This window comes from Pteronotus mesoamericanus, unplaced genomic scaffold (assembly GCF_021234165.1).
Source record: "Pteronotus mesoamericanus isolate MK-2021 breed Mesoamerican mustached bat unplaced genomic scaffold, CSHL_Meso_final contig_101, whole genome shotgun sequence".
Lineage (NCBI taxonomy): Eukaryota > Metazoa > Chordata > Mammalia > Chiroptera > Mormoopidae > Pteronotus > Pteronotus mesoamericanus.
Window position 1 is genome coordinate 4,140,336 of NW_026555001.1, and position 17,722 is coordinate 4,158,057.

The 17,722-nt window shown below is 39.7% G+C and overlaps 1 protein-coding gene across 4 annotated transcripts in view; it reads right to left on the reverse strand.

The window, feature by feature from the left end:
- The window catches only part of MTA3 (metastasis associated 1 family member 3), a 161,149-nt gene that overhangs the window by 26,492 nt on the left and 116,935 nt on the right, over positions 1–17,722 (reverse strand). For 3 of the 4 annotated variants that reach the window (XR_008528626.1, XM_054567280.1, XM_054567272.1), the window contains 3 exons: positions 8,318–8,392; positions 6,459–6,517; positions 790–914 (listed from right to left, as the gene is read on the reverse strand). Coding sequence is in view for 3 of the 4 variants with exons in the window: in XM_054567280.1 (XP_054423255.1) it covers positions 790–914; positions 6,459–6,517; positions 8,318–8,392 (259 nt within the window). In the remaining variant the exon portion in view is untranslated. The remainder of the gene's footprint in view (positions 1–789; positions 915–6,458; positions 6,518–8,317; positions 8,393–17,722) is intronic. The other variant, XM_054567294.1, reaches the window with a different exon arrangement.

Below are 17,722 nucleotides of genomic sequence, written 5' to 3' on the forward strand. Positions count from 1 at the left end.
AAAAAGTATATCGATTATGTACCAATTCATCTCACTAACCCAAAATATATAACATACTGCCAGCCTCTGGTAGGTTTTTGACATGGATGAATAAATTGGAACCCTAAGCCATGGCCAAGGTGGCTCAGTTGGTTGCAGCATCTCCCGTAAACCAAAAGGTTGCGGGTTTGATTTCCGGTCAGGGCACGTGCCTAGGTTGCTGTTCAGTCCCCAGTCAGGGCACATACGAGAGGTAACTGATCCAATGTCCCTCTCTAAAAAATAAAGGGAAAAAAAAAATTTTTTTTTTTTTTTAAATCGGGACCCTGCGGCCAAAAGCAACCACCAGAGGATAGCATCATCTCCCAAACCACTGCTCTGAGGGAATTTGGTCTGAGGACCATAAATAGCAGTTTACCCACACACGGGTCTTTCCTACAGAATTATTTGGAGTCTTTAATTTGTCAGAGTATACTGAGAAACACCGAAAGGGGATTTCGTATAATTCAAAGGACCATGGTTTGCACAAAGCTAATTAACAACTCTGAATGCAGCTTAGCGAACAATGCTGTCTGTGGATACTCACCAAACACAGGTCAGAGAAGCAAATCGAAGGAAACCCAATAGTTAAACACTTACCGTCCAGGTGGAAGGTAAGGACAGGCATCTATTCATTCCACGGCTACATTATTCTGCCCTCTGCACAGAACTGACCTCACGTACCTCCCACCCACAGTGCCAGCAGTTCTCTGCACTTCACTGAAGACAGGCCTCAAATGAGAAAACAATGCCCTGCTGGAGAAAACTCACCGTAGCAGCTCTCACAGGCTCGCCCTAAGAGGGGATTCTGCGGCTGGAACGTGGTCCCCACAGCTCCATTCACAGCACCAGGTTTGCCATTGTTGGTAGTTATTTGGTTGGGATTTGGTTTGCTGCTTTCAATGAAATGTAAAGTAAGGTCATAAAAATGACTTGTACAAACAAGGCAAAAGGCTCTACATTTCATTACTGATTTATCTGAACTACATACAAACATATTTGAATGTTTGGTAAAGAAGAAATACACTGGAAAGGTGAACCCAGCCCAGCTGGCGTGGCTTGGTGGGACGCCAGCCAGCAAACCAACAGGCCGCCCGTTCGATTCCAGTCAGGGGACATGCCTGGGTTGTGGGTTCAATCCCCAGTTGGGGCACATACAGAGGTAACCAATCAATGTTTCTCTACCTCTCTTTCTCCCTTCCTTCCCCTCTCTCTAAAATAACAAATTAAAATTAAAAGAAAAAAAAAAGTGAACCCAAACCATTTATCTTTATAAAACAAGTCTATGTACAAACCAATTTCTTAGGCCTGACACAAAATTATTATAGCCATCTCTCTTCTCCACCCAAATACAATCTCTTTAGGACACCCTCTAATGTTTTGGAAAGATACAAGTTATTAAGCTTTATCAGGTATCACAAATTCTCCTGAGAAAATAAAATACTTTTATGGATCACATAAATTAAGCCAAAGGCAATGTGCTGGGTTCAGAGAAAACCACTGCGCTGCTCCTGCTGACTGTTGCGGGGACTGTACGAAAGCAGCACGTTCAGCACACACGCTGGGTGTCAGCAGCGCGTCTCCAGAGGTAGGTCAGCACTTCAGGAGATTCTGACTGCTCATGATGGTAATTTCTATTACGTTTGAACTTCTGTGAGGAAGATTATGCAGCATTCGAAATTAGAAAAACCAGTAAGTGTATTTTGAGGGTTTTGTCTTCAAGAAAAAAAAAATTAGGAGGAAAAAGGTGCATCTACCAGAAGTGTACATGCAAATTTCCCAAAGGCCATACTTTTCCAGAAACACATAGCCCAGATTATCTGCATTATTTGCTGTGCAATAATGGCTAGCTTGTCCCCATCGGGGCAGGCTAACTCCCCTGCTCATAAGCCGTGCCCCATGATACTCTGATCCTGGGTTGGCAAAAAGTCCGTATGTTTTTTTTCTGTACAATAAAAGACACATTTTTCATTTTCACCAATGACTTTATTGATTTGGTATTTTGAGTATGCCAGCTATCTTCTGCATGGTATAACGTGGATTGTTCTCAATTAATGTCTTGATTTGATTACTATCAATTTCAACTGGCCTACCCAACCGTGGAGCATTGTCCAGTGAGAAATCTCCAGCATGAAATTTCGCAAACCACTTTTAACATGTTCGACCAGTCACATCACCTTCTCCATATGCTGCACAAAGCTTTTTTTGTGTTTCAGTTGCATTTTTACCTTTCTTGAAATAATAAAGCACAATGTGGCAAAAATGTTGGGTATGTTCTTCCATCTTCAATATTAAAATGGCTACACAAAAATTTACCAATTTTGATTTTTTTTTAAAATGCACGCTGTTATGATAGCTGTCATAATACAATCTAACAAAAGTGTTTCAAATGAAGTTAAAGGCAACTCAGTGCTATTAGAGCCATCTTAGAGAAAAAACCAAACAAACTTTTTGGCCAACCCAATACTGTACAGGTATACATAGTATGTCCTCAATAAACTCATAATTCATTTAACATGTAGTTATTCAGTGCCTGACCCAAAGGAACTTTCACGTCTATTTAAAGGAAATAAATGCTGAATGACTAAATGCTGAATGCTTCTATCTTCCATGGCTACTAAAGTAATGAGGGGTCACTCAGAAATGTCCTCTTTGCCATTTCTCATTCCCACAGGTCCAATTACCAGCAGAAGCCTAGTACATAAACTTAGCCTGATGGCAAATGGAGATTTCTTCCTGGCTTTGTTGTTGTAACTCAAGGTGGAAAACCTCCACCACCCTCAGATGAAATCACTTAACTTCTGAGGGCTCTAAGGTCCCTATTCTATACACAGGGCTATTCTTTACACTTCTAACCAGTGCCAGCAATGTGTTTTGAAGATAAATTGGTTTTGAAGACAAAGTGGTTTTAAACACATATGTTAAGCCAAAAAAAGAACATTTCTCTTCTTATAGTTTTCATTTTGAAATGTACAAAGTGAAAAATGATGATTTAGAATGACTAAGGCTTCCTAGGAATATAATAATATTTCTGACTTTTAAAAATCTACTATAGAAAGACAAACATGCTGGCCCCTTAAAACTAAATGACTTCTCTAAAATACAAAAATTTCCAACATTCAACCCATAGCTAAAAAATATGTGTAGAAAAGAGCTAATACAAATTTACAGTAGAGCTATCTGGAAAAAATAAAAGTGAACACAACTTCAGCTGTCCACCTGAATCTAGAACATTATTTGACTGAATAAACCACTGACCTTAATATTATAATAATTACAGAAGGAAAACAAGTATGCAAAGACTGAATATAGACACGTGAATCACTTAAATTATGTCTGCAAAAAAACCAAGTACCTACAGATTAATTCTCAGGGGAAAAATGATTGATGCTAATGTGACCATCTGCATAAACTTTTACTCTAAGCCAAACATATGACAAAGGTGTTAAAGTCATATTACATGAAACTGCCTTCTTTCATCTAATCTCTTATCTTCCCTCCCTTCATATGTGCTCCAAATTCCACCCCTCCTGCCCCTTGATTTTCTCTCCTGGACCCTCCTCACTGACATGTAACACGTTTATCCTATTTTTAAAACTCTCACATTTCTCTATCCCAACCTACTCCTCAAAGCCAAGATCTCTCTCTTGACTGCTGTTTGCAGCCAGGTTTCTTGAGAGCTGCAGATCATTGTCTGCAGCTTCTTGGCTCACATGCCGTCCTCACTACTACATTAAAGATCACCGATGACCTCCATGTTGCTCAGTGCCCTGCTATTTTTCACCAGCATTGGACACTGTTAATCTCTTTCTACCTTGAAACACTCTCCTCTCTCAGCTTTGATGATAATGCACTCAACCTTACTATCCTTTTACAGCTTTCATACTTTATCTGATATATAAATACACGATTTCCTCAAGCTTGGTCCAAGACACTTTTTTCTTACTGCTCCTTCTAAGAAATCTCATCCATGGTTTAAAACACAGTGTTATGTGTTGATGAACCTCAAATTCGTATCTCACGCCCAGAACTTTCCCCTGAGTTTAAGGCTCATGTATCCGATAATCTATTCGATACCTCTTTATGGACACAACCAACCCAAAACAATCTGATCTGGGTCTCGGCCACCGTTTTCAGCTCAGTGGACAGCAGAGCAATGCCCCGGCGCCTGCCTCCACTCCCGCGCACCGGCCAGTTACCTCCAGGCAGAGCCCCACTTCCAGGGCCACAACTCCTGGTCAACCTGCTATCATCTTTCCTCTCCAGAAACTTCACAATTGGTCTCCTTAGATCCACTCTTACTTACTCACTTCCCCAAACCATTCTCCAAAATATAGCCAGTGATCTTAAAGTACAAATTTGATCATAATACTTCCTTGTTTAAAATCCATTTCCACTCTTTGTCAGATGGATAAACTCCTGGCCCTCGCCCACCATACCAGCGGCTTAAGGGCTATTCTCCATCTTCGTACTTGTCACACTGGGTGACAAGCTGTTTGGCATCTTCCTCCCTATACTAGAATATAACCTGCCTTCTTAGCCTCTCTACCTCTAGTACTGAACAGGGTGCTCTGTGTAGAGGAAACTGCCAGGCTCAAAGGATAGATAGTATGAAATCATTCTTAATATATTATTTGTTTGTAAATATTCTACTTGAGAGTTAACTGGGAAGTTCTTCCAAGGACTCAAATTCTTAGCCAACTCAATACTGCAACTTCATATATTCTACTGATGTATATGATTTAAATAACTTTTTAAAAAGTATGATTAAAAACTGTTTTGAGTTCTAAAAATCACTCACTTAGATCAGGAGTTGGGATAGTAAATATTTTAAGCTTTGTGGATATCATAATTCTATTGTAACCACTGAACTCTGCAATTGTAGCACAAAAGCAGACATAAACAACACATAAATGAATGAATATGGCTGTGTTCTAATAAAACTTTATTTATTTTTTTTAAAAAAGGGGTAGCAGGTGCCCTGGTCAGTGTGGCTCAGTTGGCTGGAGCACTGTCCCATTATACCGAAAGGTCACAGGTTCGTTTCCAGTCAGGACACATACCTACATTGTAGGTTCAATCCCTGGTCAGGGAGCCTATGAGAGGCAACCAATCGATGTTTCTCTCCCCTCACCCCATCCCTCTCTTTCTAAAAGCAATGAAAAGAATGTCCTCAAGTGAGGACTTAAAAAAAAAAAAAAAAAAGCAAGAAAAGGGTAGCAGGTAAGATTTGGCTCACAGACTATAGTTTGCTGGTCTCTGACTTAGATCAAGGCTCCAAAGTCAATGCAAAACAGAAGAGAAACAATTATCTGGGTTACTTGGTGAAACCTGGTTAAATATACTTTTCCTTTGATGTGACAGCACTGTAAAGTACAAGAAAGCTGGTGTGCTTGCTTTTGAAAATCTAAGACACAAATCATAGCAGTATTCTCTCTGGGGAGTTATTCTTTTATAAATTAGTCAAATAAAATATGAGCTTTTCAAAAATATTAGAAACGACTCTGCAGAAGGGACATTACAGCTCTGAAAAAAAATTATGGACCCTGTAAATTACATGTTATCTGCCTTAAGATAAAAGATTAGTAAGAAACAGTACAATTCATTTTCTATGAGGCCTCCTATATATAAAAATGCCTTAATAGATCAAAATTCAGTAAATAAAAGGTTTAGCACAAAACAACTGTACTTAGCTCATAGAGTGAGAAGTCTTGCAGCAGTACATAGAACTTCGTAGTAAATTTAATTTTAATCCCCCAAAACCTAGGATATCACTATATACCTGGTGCTCAATAAACTAAATTTTCCTGAACAAGTAAATGACTGAACTCTAAAGATCTCAAGAAAAAGATAAATCATTTAAAACTTATCACATGAAAAGAAAACTGGCACTCACTTTGATATAACAATAATTTTTAAGTCAAAAGGAAAATGATAGAATGCTAGACCAAAACTATCAAAACCTAGTCATTATTTATCAAACATTTACAAAGTATGATTCTACTTACTTTACCTAACCCTTCTTTTAAGCAAATAAAATAAGATTACCATACTTCAAAAGGGCAATGCACACCACCCAAACAAAATCCATTCTACTACGTACAAGCTTCGTAAGTTGGTAGTTTTCTGAAACGCATTCGCTTCAAACAATGCGAGTTTCACAGGTCAGCTTCCTGACACTCCCTACAGCTGAGACGCAAGGACAGCACGGGGCCACTTTCCCACTAGTCCCCTTGTTGTCTACGTGCTGTTTCTCCCACCAGCACATTTTCCCTCTAAAAATATTGATGTAGTGGAATAATGGGAAGCATGCTTTGTGGTGGAAGAAAATAAGATACACACCAAAACTCAAATGTGGTTGATACTAACCAAAATGACATTGTTTTGTTTTGATAGAATTAATACCATGACCAATATTTTAGAAGATTTCCATTACTTACTAAGTTGGGATATACACTTGTTTCAGTTTACTCTCAGCCTCTGCTGCTTTTAGACGTTTCTAATTCAAAAGACAGATAAAATATGTTACATACAATGCCTAATAATTATTACTTCATTGTTTTTAAAAATTCACAAGAAAATAATATATTAAAGTGAAATTCAAAAATTGCCACTTTAGGATATGTAGTAGTTTGTAAGAAAATTAAGCAGCAGTAATTTGTAAGAAAAGTCACTAGATTCTGAGATACAGAACTGTAAGTATTAATAACATTTTAGGCATAGATTTTAAAAATAAAGCAATGCACAACTCCGTTCCCCATATGAGTGAATCAACAGAACTTATAAGTAACCATTTTCACTTTTCAGATTTATTTTCTACCTTATTTCTTTTTTTTTTTTTTGTTTTTCTGAGAGGAAAAAACCACACATGATCTTTACTTTTAGAAAAATATTCAGAGATGATTAGTTTTCAAAGTCCATGCAAAAGAAAGAGATAGTAACTATTCTAAATACAATTAAATAAGCATTTACCCTCAAATGCTGGGAGATATGCAGTATACTTTAAAGCTTGGCTGAACTCACATCAGATTTTAGGAACCAATTAGGAGCCAAATGCAGGAAAAGGAATGGGAAAAAGATTATGTAGTCAAATCCAGAGACTGATCAATACAATAATGAATGCAAATAGGGAAGGAATATAATATATGGTAGATACTCAAAAATAAGACAAACCAAGATATTTCTCCTCGTTTTCTCAATGAGGAGTAAACAAAAACATTTAGGGGGACAACTTAAAACTTTTAGGGACAGAGTTGAAATTTCTGAAAATAATTTTATCCAAATGTTTTCAACCATCCTGGATGTCATCATCTCCACCACCTTTAGGGACTCTTTTTGCTTTAAATAACACGGGTTTTCAGAGCACATGGTCTTCACTTCTATCCACTTCAACTGCTTCAAATAAGCACTTTCTGAATTGCATATGATGCTGACACAGAAAAATTTTCAGCAAGCCATGGGTGGCTGGCCATTCATTATTCATGATCTTAACAACTCACTATAATATTGAAATGTATTTTACAGCATCCAACACTTGCCACTATGCAAGCACATACTCAGGAAATATAATGTCTGTATTAAATATATTTGCCTTTTCTTTACCAGTTCTGACACGTGACAAGCCTATAAAAACCAGTATTGACTGACATCACTTCAAGAAAATGTGCCTTTTCCCAAGTGGTACTACTCAAAATAAGTAACTGAGAGAATCAACTCAATTTGGGACATGAGGGAAGGACTCAAAAACAAATGATTCCCTGATTTTAGATACATACATAGTACCAAAGCAGCAAACCAGCAAGACTAACCTCTATAGTTAAGATGAAAGATTTAGGGGATATATCTACACAAATGTCATATAAAGAGATTTCAAAATATCTCCAATTGTATAGTGGATGGCACTGGTCTAAATTTTCAACACTCTAAAAATAACTTGTTCAAAAGGTTTGTGCTAACATCAAATCTTAGGTCACTTCCTTCAAGCAAACTCAGAGAGATGTGAAGTACCCAGGCACTGGCAAGGACAACACTGCCTCTCTAGTGGTATTTTTCCCTCTTATCTATCTATCCAAAATAGCTATCATAATAAATTCTGAAGTAAAAAAAAAAAAAAAAAAAAAAAAAAGACAAGTCTTAAAACAGCATCTTAAGACTATAAAATCATGCAATTTAAAAGAGTCTAGAAAACATAAAGCAAACAAAACAAATTTAAAATTAAGTATACTGCCAAGAAATATTAAAATGTAAACGGAAAGTTCACTTTAAAGAAATCGTTATGGTAGCGATATAAAAAAATTACCTGCTGTACGTATCTGTCAGTAGTTTTCCACATGTAATAATATTCAATGATGCTCGTCAATGATTTCCAAGGGAGCTGAAAAAAATATTCAACATGAAAATAAAAACAAGCTACTACAGCAATTGCTTTCCTTTAAAACCAATACTTTAAAATAATGTGGCAAATATCTGCATGGAAGATTCACTCAGTTTACAAAAACTGAAATCAATTCCTTAGAGACTAATACAACACATTCCATTTCTCACTTTCATTTTGTTAAAAATCATAAACCTTATGACTGATACTATTTTATGATTTACTCAGGGAAGTTGTTCTTGGGCTATATGGGTGAAGTTGGAACACAAATACTAGAAATGATATTTAAATAGATTTTAGCCAGAGTGACTTTTGCTTTCAAAGATGTGAGCTACAACTGGGTGTCATTTGGTCTCTGGTATATTACTCATCCTTCTAAAAACTGCTCTGTTTTGACTTTAGTTCGAAATAAAATCAAAACTTAAATCTCTAGGGGAAAAAAACAAATGTGGTTCATACTAAAAATACAGAAAGCTTGCTTTTGTTTTTGGTTTTTTTTTAAGATTTTATTTATTTTTATAGTGGGAAAAGCAAGGGAGAAAGACAGGGATAGAAACGTCGATGTGTGGTTGCCACTTGCATGCTCCCAACTGGGGACCTTTCCCCACAACTCAAAAATGTGCCCAGCGTGGAAACCAAACCCGTGATGACCTTTCGGTTTACAGGACGCCGCCCAACCCACTGAGCAACACGACAGGGCGTTTGTATTTTTCATTGGCATTTGTATTTTTCATTATTCAAAAATGGTCAAATGAGCTCCCAGTCATGAGACCCACAACAAAATAATATATTCAGTATGTCTCTCTGTAAAGGGAGATCTATTAGTCATCCAAGACGCAAATCAGGGCAGATCAGATTTCACACAAAATGACTGATAACGTTCACAAATTTTTGCTGTAGTAGCAGATTTTACAGACAGGTGAGCAGATAGGTGACTCAGCACCCTGACTCCCATCTAGCACCTCATGCACCATCTGGGTCAGAGTTAAAACAGTACTTCCCAAACTAAGTAAGTTATACAATGTCTAACCAACAGGCCTGCAGCTAATATAACATTGTATGCCAACTGTGATTGAAAAAAATATATATTTAAAGTAAAAAAACAGTACTTCCCAGACTGACCCATGTGTAAAACATCCTCTATTTGGTCTGACGTGAAAACAGATGGAATTTAGAGAAAGTAATGTATTTTAAGTTTAATTGGATGGCAACTCCAACAGTAGTCACAAATGTGGTCTCCTTAGAGGACCAAGTCGGTACAGCCACTGGCATTTGCACTGCAACTAAATCAGACAGTTTTCTCCAACCCAACAAGCAATCTAATGGAGCTGGAAGGGTCTGGGTGGCGGTTTAAGGAGCTTACATGAGTATGCCACGACCGCACAGGGTAAGACTGTCCCCGAGGGCTTTAAGCAAGCTAAAACCTCTTCATCTCCTAACTAGTCTTCTTTGAGAAATAACCCCCTGAGATGTAATTACCTGGAAACCTGAGAAAGAAAACCAAGGGACCATGTTACCTGAGCTTCATCGTGGGCCAGACTTTACCTAAGGGTAGGCTGCAAAGTCCCAGCCAGGCGTGCTCAGCACCACCGCTCCCTCACCGAGGAGAAGAGTATGTCACAAACGCATGAATAACATGCCCCAGCCCAGTGTGCCTACTCCTAATGCAGTATCACGTCTCCTTCAACCCTTAATGAGGCTCATGGGAGTTCCCTATGACACGTCAACTGAGGAGGAAAAAAATGTGACTGTGTAGATGGCTTTGCATGATATACTGGCACCAACTAGAACTATGCTGCTACCGCATTTCAGCCCCAAGCAGGAGTGGCTCTGAAGCACAGTGAAGAAGGGAGATGCTTTTGGAAGGTGGGACATGAGAATAAACACCTGGTTTCTACTTTGAGCTGAAGAAGATGGCTAGACGTATTACCATACCCATTTGTGGGCAGTGGTTATTTACTTGTCACGAAGATCAAGGACTTGAAAGGACTCCTATTAGAATACTGGTGACCATGAGGCTTAGAAAAGTGGTCTGTGGGACAGACAACCAGCATGGGCCTCAGTGTGAGGATATTTGTGTCCTCATGCTCACTCCCAGGCTCCCTCTGCAGAGAAGATTCTCATTCATATCAGGTGGATAAGGTTGTCTCCTCTATAGCGATCAGTCAGCCTCTTTTCCTAAACACATCAATGAGTAATTACTCAAAGGACATAGAAGCAAAGTGGACAAGAGACACGGAGATGACATGGATGTCCTCTCACCAAATCTGATGTTCTGATTGCTCCAGGTGTCCAATCTGCAAGGAACAGAGTACGCTGGGCCTCCGACATGGCACCATTCCTGGTGACATGTCAGTTACATTAAACTCTCAGCATCCTGGAAGAGCAGCCATCTAGTCTCATCGACCAGACTATTATTCTGAACATGATTTGTCTTTTCTGCCTATGATGCACTGGCTAGCAATACCACCCACAGGCTTATGAAAGGCTTATTCCCACAAAACAGTGCTTCTAACCAGGGCTCAGAATGCTTAAGAGTGAAGGTTTGGGTCACCCTACCAGATTAAGAACTCCGGTTATTAAAGGTACTGAGGGGAGAAGAATAGTGGGGGAATTCAATTTTGAATGTCAATGAAGGCCTCAGGATGAACTTCAGAAACAGAGAAAAGAAGACTGAAGAAGCCATCTGTATTTCTATTCTTGCTTGGTATAATTATTTTCCTTCTACACCCCAATTCCCTTTCTATTTTTTGGTAAGGTCTGTTGGTGGTGGTTTTACTATTATAATTTATTGTAGAAGCTACAAGCTATCAAGTCTGGGTTGTGACTAAAACCAGAGGAAGAATAAACATCAACCCGAGATGAATGCTATGAGAGTTAATTTGGGCTTCCCCACTTTGAAGAAATGGTACCACATTTTCTAATGATTCAGGAATAATTACTATTGTTTAAAAAGAGGGAAGCATGTATAGAAAGCAAGGATGGATGTTAAGCAGCCAAAGTGGGTGGTGTCTGATACTATACATCCACTTCTAAACCACCGGCTTATCTTCCATAAAACTCTTAACTGTATTTTTCCCAGAAACCCTTGAACAAGGGTGCAGACATATGGGCTAGGTTAGCCACGCTGACAAGCCTGGATGACATTTAGATACAGAAATGAGCAACATCAAAATGAGGCTACAGGCACAGCGACTGGACAGATTGACCAGAACAATGGTTGCGATGTCATGCTCTGTTAGGCCATCTCTGTTGACCTGTCAGCGATTGAAGCTGGAAATCATGATGCCAACCAAGCAGCAGAGGACACAGGTGTTTCCACTGTTCCTGAAAGTTAGCATCCAAGCCTGGTTTTCTAGTCTTCCCAGAGATTCTATGAGAATCTAATATCCTCTATTCCCTTCTGCTTATATTAGATATAGTGAATTCTGTACTTAGCAACTAAGAACTCTAATATAATCCATAGGTTTATTCTTTATTCTATACTAGGTGAGGTTGGGTTTCTCTCACCCACACTCAAAAGTACTTTAATACAAAAATTAGCAAGGAGTGAAGTGTCTGAAGAACAGACCCTAGAGATGTGGCATTTATTGACAGAGTCAAAGTGGAACAGAGATCAAGCACGACTGGTAATACAGGAAGCAGCTTTTGTAGCAGTAGGGTTTCTGCTAGAACACTGCAAATGTTGGGTTAGATACTGCTCTTGGCTTCACAAGTCCCAGTTGTGAAGCATCTGAACTTGGATTCCTAAAACTCCTGAAGGTTCTGTCAGCCTTCTAACACCGTATAATAAATTTCTTTCTCCTTAAACTAGCTCACTCAAATAGATTCTGTCAACTAAGATTTCCAACTTCCTTCTAGTTTACTTCCGTATATTGTAAAGATTAGAAATCCAAACAGCGTACTCTCAGGACTCCTGGTCAAGATGGTGGCATACATAAACACGGCTGGCCTCCTCGCACAACCACATCACAGTTACAACTAAAATATAAAACAACCATCCCTCAGAACCATCCGAAATCGAGTGAATGGAAGTCTGACAACTACGGAATTAACGAAGAAACCACATCCATCCAGACTGGTAGGAGGGGCAGAGACACGGAATGGGCAGAGGCCACATCCACGGGTGGTGGGTAAAAATTCAGGAGGGGTATCTCAGGAGCAATGAGTCTGCCCCCCAGCCCTGGGTTCCAGTGCCAGGGAGACAAGTCCCATGACTTCTGGCTGCAAACACCAGCGGAGGCTGAGTCCGTGGAAGGAACTTCTGGAGTCCTAAGCAGTTCTCTTTAAAGAATCCATACACAGACTTACTCAGACTCACTCCCTCTGAGCTTCAGCACTGGGGGAGCAGCTTGAAAGGCACCAGAAGCATACAGGTAACTGAAGTGTCTGGCATCAGGGAAGGAGTTGGGGGACAGCTTTCTCCCAAACAGAAAGGCAGGCAGAGGCCATTGTCTCTTTTCTGAACCCTCCCCTGACAGAGCCACAGAGCTGGCATGAACTCCAAGACGCCATCAACCTAACTAACACTTTTAGCCCTGCCCGGCAGATACCCTGAGATTCCATCCCACCCACCTTACAGGCCCACTCAAACTGTAACAATGGTGTGGGGCTTGCCTGGGGGAGTAGGGGCTGCTAGCTGGAGGAGGGGAAAGGGGGGAAAATTGGGACAACTATAATAGCAAAATCAATAAACTATAAATAAAAAAATCATAGTTTTATTTTTCATAAACTGCTTGTGATTTATTCACAATCAGATGTATGTGTATAAGGCCTAAATTCAGGAGTAAATTAAGCAGAGTTAAGAGAAGAGGGTGCAGAAGGCATCCACTTTGCTGCAGCAGAGCAAGAAAGTACAAAATGGTTCTAGAGCCAAAAGCTCCACTAGAGGTTTCCTAATCCCAAGATCAAGGTTAAAGCAGTGTGCTTCTGGATCAGAAGCTTCCCAGTTTCCATATGGGACGGAGGCGGGAGCTCACTTGCTAGGCCATTTCTGGGGGATTGTTCTGAAGCCTAGCCTGGGACCTACTTCTCCAAATGTATCAATGATTTTAGCACCTAAGTTCCAAAATTACATCCCATTCTGTTCAAAATAGCTCCTGTAATTTTGTTATCTGCAACTGAAGCCTAAATGATACACAGCTAGGAAATACCTTTACCTTTGCTAAAAGGGGTTTCTATGGCAATTGGCTTGATTGCATGAGGAAAAAAGATCTGGCCATTCTGAACTTTGAATTTTTTTGTTTAATTTACACATTTCAGGTCTTGCATCTGTTTAGGATGCAGGAATCCACAAGAGAATGTCATTCCTACCCCCGAAATGAGAAAAGAACAGATAATCTATAACAATTCATGAGTCCACCTAAGAGCTAAGGTTACAAGACAATCAACTGAATTCCAAAGTCACTGTGGAGACAGGACTCATGAACTATTTTTACTTTAGCAGATCATAAAAGGAACAGGTGACCTGTAAAAATTAAAAACAACAAAAAAACTACCAAATAATTAAGGGTCAATAGAGGGCTAGGACAACTGTTTAACACAAGGAACCTCTAGACACAAGGAGAATCCATACACATTTGCCACAGATCTCCATCAGGTGTTCGTCAGAAAGAACTGGGCCTGCGCAGGAAACCTGAGAGAGCGCCCACTGGTGGTGATAAAAATTTGAGTCTATATAAAGAAATGAAAGAGGGCAGAAGTGGTAAAAAAATTTAAAATAAATGACAGCAAGTAAATGTTTTATATGTTTATATTTATGGAAAGAGGTATTTTTAAAAATCTCTTTAGAAGATCACTGATTGCCTACTATATGGCGACAAAAGCTCAATAAGGGAAGGGAGGGAGGAAACGGAAGCGCCCTGTTACGTGGTCCTTACAGTCTCTGTAATCTAAGTGGTATTCAAGTGAAAGGTAGCCTGAAGTGCATTAAAGATGCATATTGTAAAGTTTAATTTGTAGATATAAAATGGGAATCATAAAAAAATTAATCAAAAAGGGGAAAAGGACAAAAACTAATGGAACAATTGGAAAAACTAATGCTCAGATGATGGATTTAAACCGATAATTATATTACTGAACTACATTAAAGGTAAATGTCTAAACACTACAACTAAAGGCAGAGTTGTCATATTGTTTATGTAAAAAACCCAGTTGTATTCTTTCTACAAAAAGTCCACCTTGGATATAAATAAGATAAAAATAAAAGGATGAAAACAGGATATATCATGTAAAAAAAAAAAAAGCTTAATTATATTAACTGAAGATAAAGTAGACTTCACCACAAATAATATTACCATGAAGAAGCATGATTTTCCCCTGGCTGGTGTGGCTTCCAGCCTGTTAACCAAAGGGTCACCAATGGTTCAATTCCCAGTCAGGGTACGTGCCTGGGTTGCGGGCCAGGTGCCCAGTAGGTGGCATGTGAGGGGCAACCACACATTCATGTTTCTCTCCCTTTCTTTCTCCCTCCCTTCCTCCTCTCTAAAAATAAATAAATAAAAATCTTTAAAAAAAGAAGCATGATTTAAAGATGAAAGGGTCAGTTCACCAACAGAACGTAACAGTCCTAAATGTGTATGTACCTAATAACAGAGTGTCAATATAGTTAAATCAAAAACCTAAATACAATTGATAGGAATAATAGAAAAATCCCCAATTACAGCTAGAGACTTTGAATACTGCTCTCTCAATTAAGTAATAGAACAAGTGGACAGAAAATCAGTAAGGCTTCCAAAGACTCAAACAACACCATCAATAAACTTGATCTAAGAAGCACTTATAGAACATTCCACCCAACAGCAAAATTTCTATTCTTTCCAAGAGCACATGCAACATTCACCATAACAGACCATATTCTGGGTCATAATCAATCAAATCTCAAAAATGTAAAATTTGGAGGTGCTCAGTAGCAAGAATTGGGACAAGGCAAGAGACCTAAGAAAACCCCCACTGGTGGTGATATGGATGTGTAAATGGTGAACAACTGCTACTGGGGACCAGGCAAGATAACCCTTAGCTTCTCAGATCCTTCTTTCACACAGTGCAAAGCAAAAGCCGCCTGCCACTGGAGTGGGGTGGGGCAAGAGGTGTGCACTCACCCAAATCCCTGCCAGTAAAATGCAACATGAGGCAGACACTGGTTGCAACAGAAAAGCTGTCGGGGTATTGTCATTGAGACTTGGGCACACAAAGCCTGCCTAAGCCCAGGGCTTCAGCAGGACAGCTGAGAAACCCTCCGTGCCCACACCATGAACCTTGCGGGCGGCACCAGCAACACCATGCTGCTATGGGGAGAAGGGCAACTATGTGGAGAGAGTCTCTGTGGTGCAGGGCCGGATGAGGATGGGAGAGAACACCGAAAAACCCTCTGCATTCCAGGCCCTACATCAAGCACAGGATAAGTCTGAAGTTTGGGGGTGCTCAGAACCCCTATTCACCCTGTCAGTGAGGGACCTACCCCTCAGAACAGTACAATCTGGCCAGACATAGAACACAAGACACCCAAGACAAAACAGATGAGGTTGACATATATTCACAGCTCAGGGGGAAAGGTCACCACATAGGGCAACACAGAGGTTGCACTTGGGAATGGTGAGCTAATAGGAGTTGTGCAAGTGAGGCTTTGTGTAACAAGAGGGTAAATGTGCTCTGGTTCCTAAAGAAGGTTCCTGTGGGAGGATGTGATTGGCTTGTCTGAATAATTCTTCAAGCTGGCAGTGAAGTGAAACCCATTAGGTTGCAAACTAGGTGAGATGCTAGGGGAACCAGTCAAGCGGGGCGGCCTTTCCTGCTGGGTGAGGGGCATATCAGGCAAAAATGGGGAAACTCATCATTAAGCTTTTCCTCAACGTAATAAAGGCCATATATGAAAAACCTACAGCCAATATCATACTCAACGGGCAAAAACTGAAAGCTTTCCCACTAAGATCGGGAACACGACAAGGATGTCCGCTCTCACCGCTTCTTTTCAACATCGTATTGGAAGTCCTAGCCACCGCGGTCAGACAAGAGAAAGAGATAAAAGGCATCCAAATAGGAAAGGAGGAAGTAAAACTATCATTGTTTGCAGATGACATGATAGTGTACATAGAGAACCCTGTAGACTCTACCAAAAAACTCAACCTAGTAAGTGAATTTGGCAAAACAGCAGGATACAAAGTCAACATTCAGAAATCAAAGGCGTTTTTGTACACCAGCAATGCAATAGAAGAAGAAGAAATCAGAAAAAATATACCATTCGATATAGCACGAAAAAAGATAAAGTACCTAGGGATAAATTTAACCAAAGACACAAAAGATCTGTATGCAGAAAACTATACAACATTGAAAAAAGAAATTAAGGAAGACACAAATAAATGGAAGCATATACCGTGCTCATGGATTGGAAGAATTAATATCCTCAAAATGTCCATACTACCCAAAGCAATTTATAGATTCAACGCAATCCCTATTAAGATACCAATGACGTATTTCACAGAAATAGAACAGACATTTCAAAAATTTATATGGAACCATAAACGACCCCGAATAGCCGCAGCAATTTTGAGAAAGAAACACAAAGTAGGAGGGATCACAATACCGGACATCAAACTCTACTACAAAGCCACCATACTCAAAACAATCTGGTACTGGCACAAGAACAGACCCATAGACCAGTGGAACAGAATAGAAAGCCCAGAAATAAGCCCAGGTCTCTATGGACATCTAATATTCGACAAAGGGGGCAGAAGCACAAAATGGAGCAATAACAGCCTCTTCAACAAATGGTGTTGGGAGAGCTGGACGGCTACATGCAAAAAATTGAAATTGGATCATCAGCTGACACCATACACAGAAATAAACTCAAGATGGATAAAAGACTTAAATATAAGTCGCAACACCATCAAAGTCCTCGAGGAGAACATTGGCAGGAAACTCTCAGATATCCCACGCAGCAATTTTTTCACTGATATGTCTCCTAAAGCAAGGGACATAAAGGAAAGAATAAACAAGTGGGACCTCATCAAAATAAGAAGCTTCTGCACGGCAAAAGAAAACATCAGCAAAATGAAAAGGGAGCCAACCGTATGGGAAAATATATTTGCTAATGATACATCAGATAGAGGTTTGATCTCCAAGATATATAAAGAACTCACTCGACTCTACTCCAAGAAGACAAACGATCCAATCAAAAAATGGGCAAAGGACCTGGGCAGATGCTTTTCTAAGGAGGAGATACAGAGGGCCCAGAGGCATTTGAAAGGATGCTCAGCATCACTAGCCATCAGAGAAATGCAGATCAAAACCACCATGAGGTACCACCTCACACCGGTCAGAATGGCCAGCATA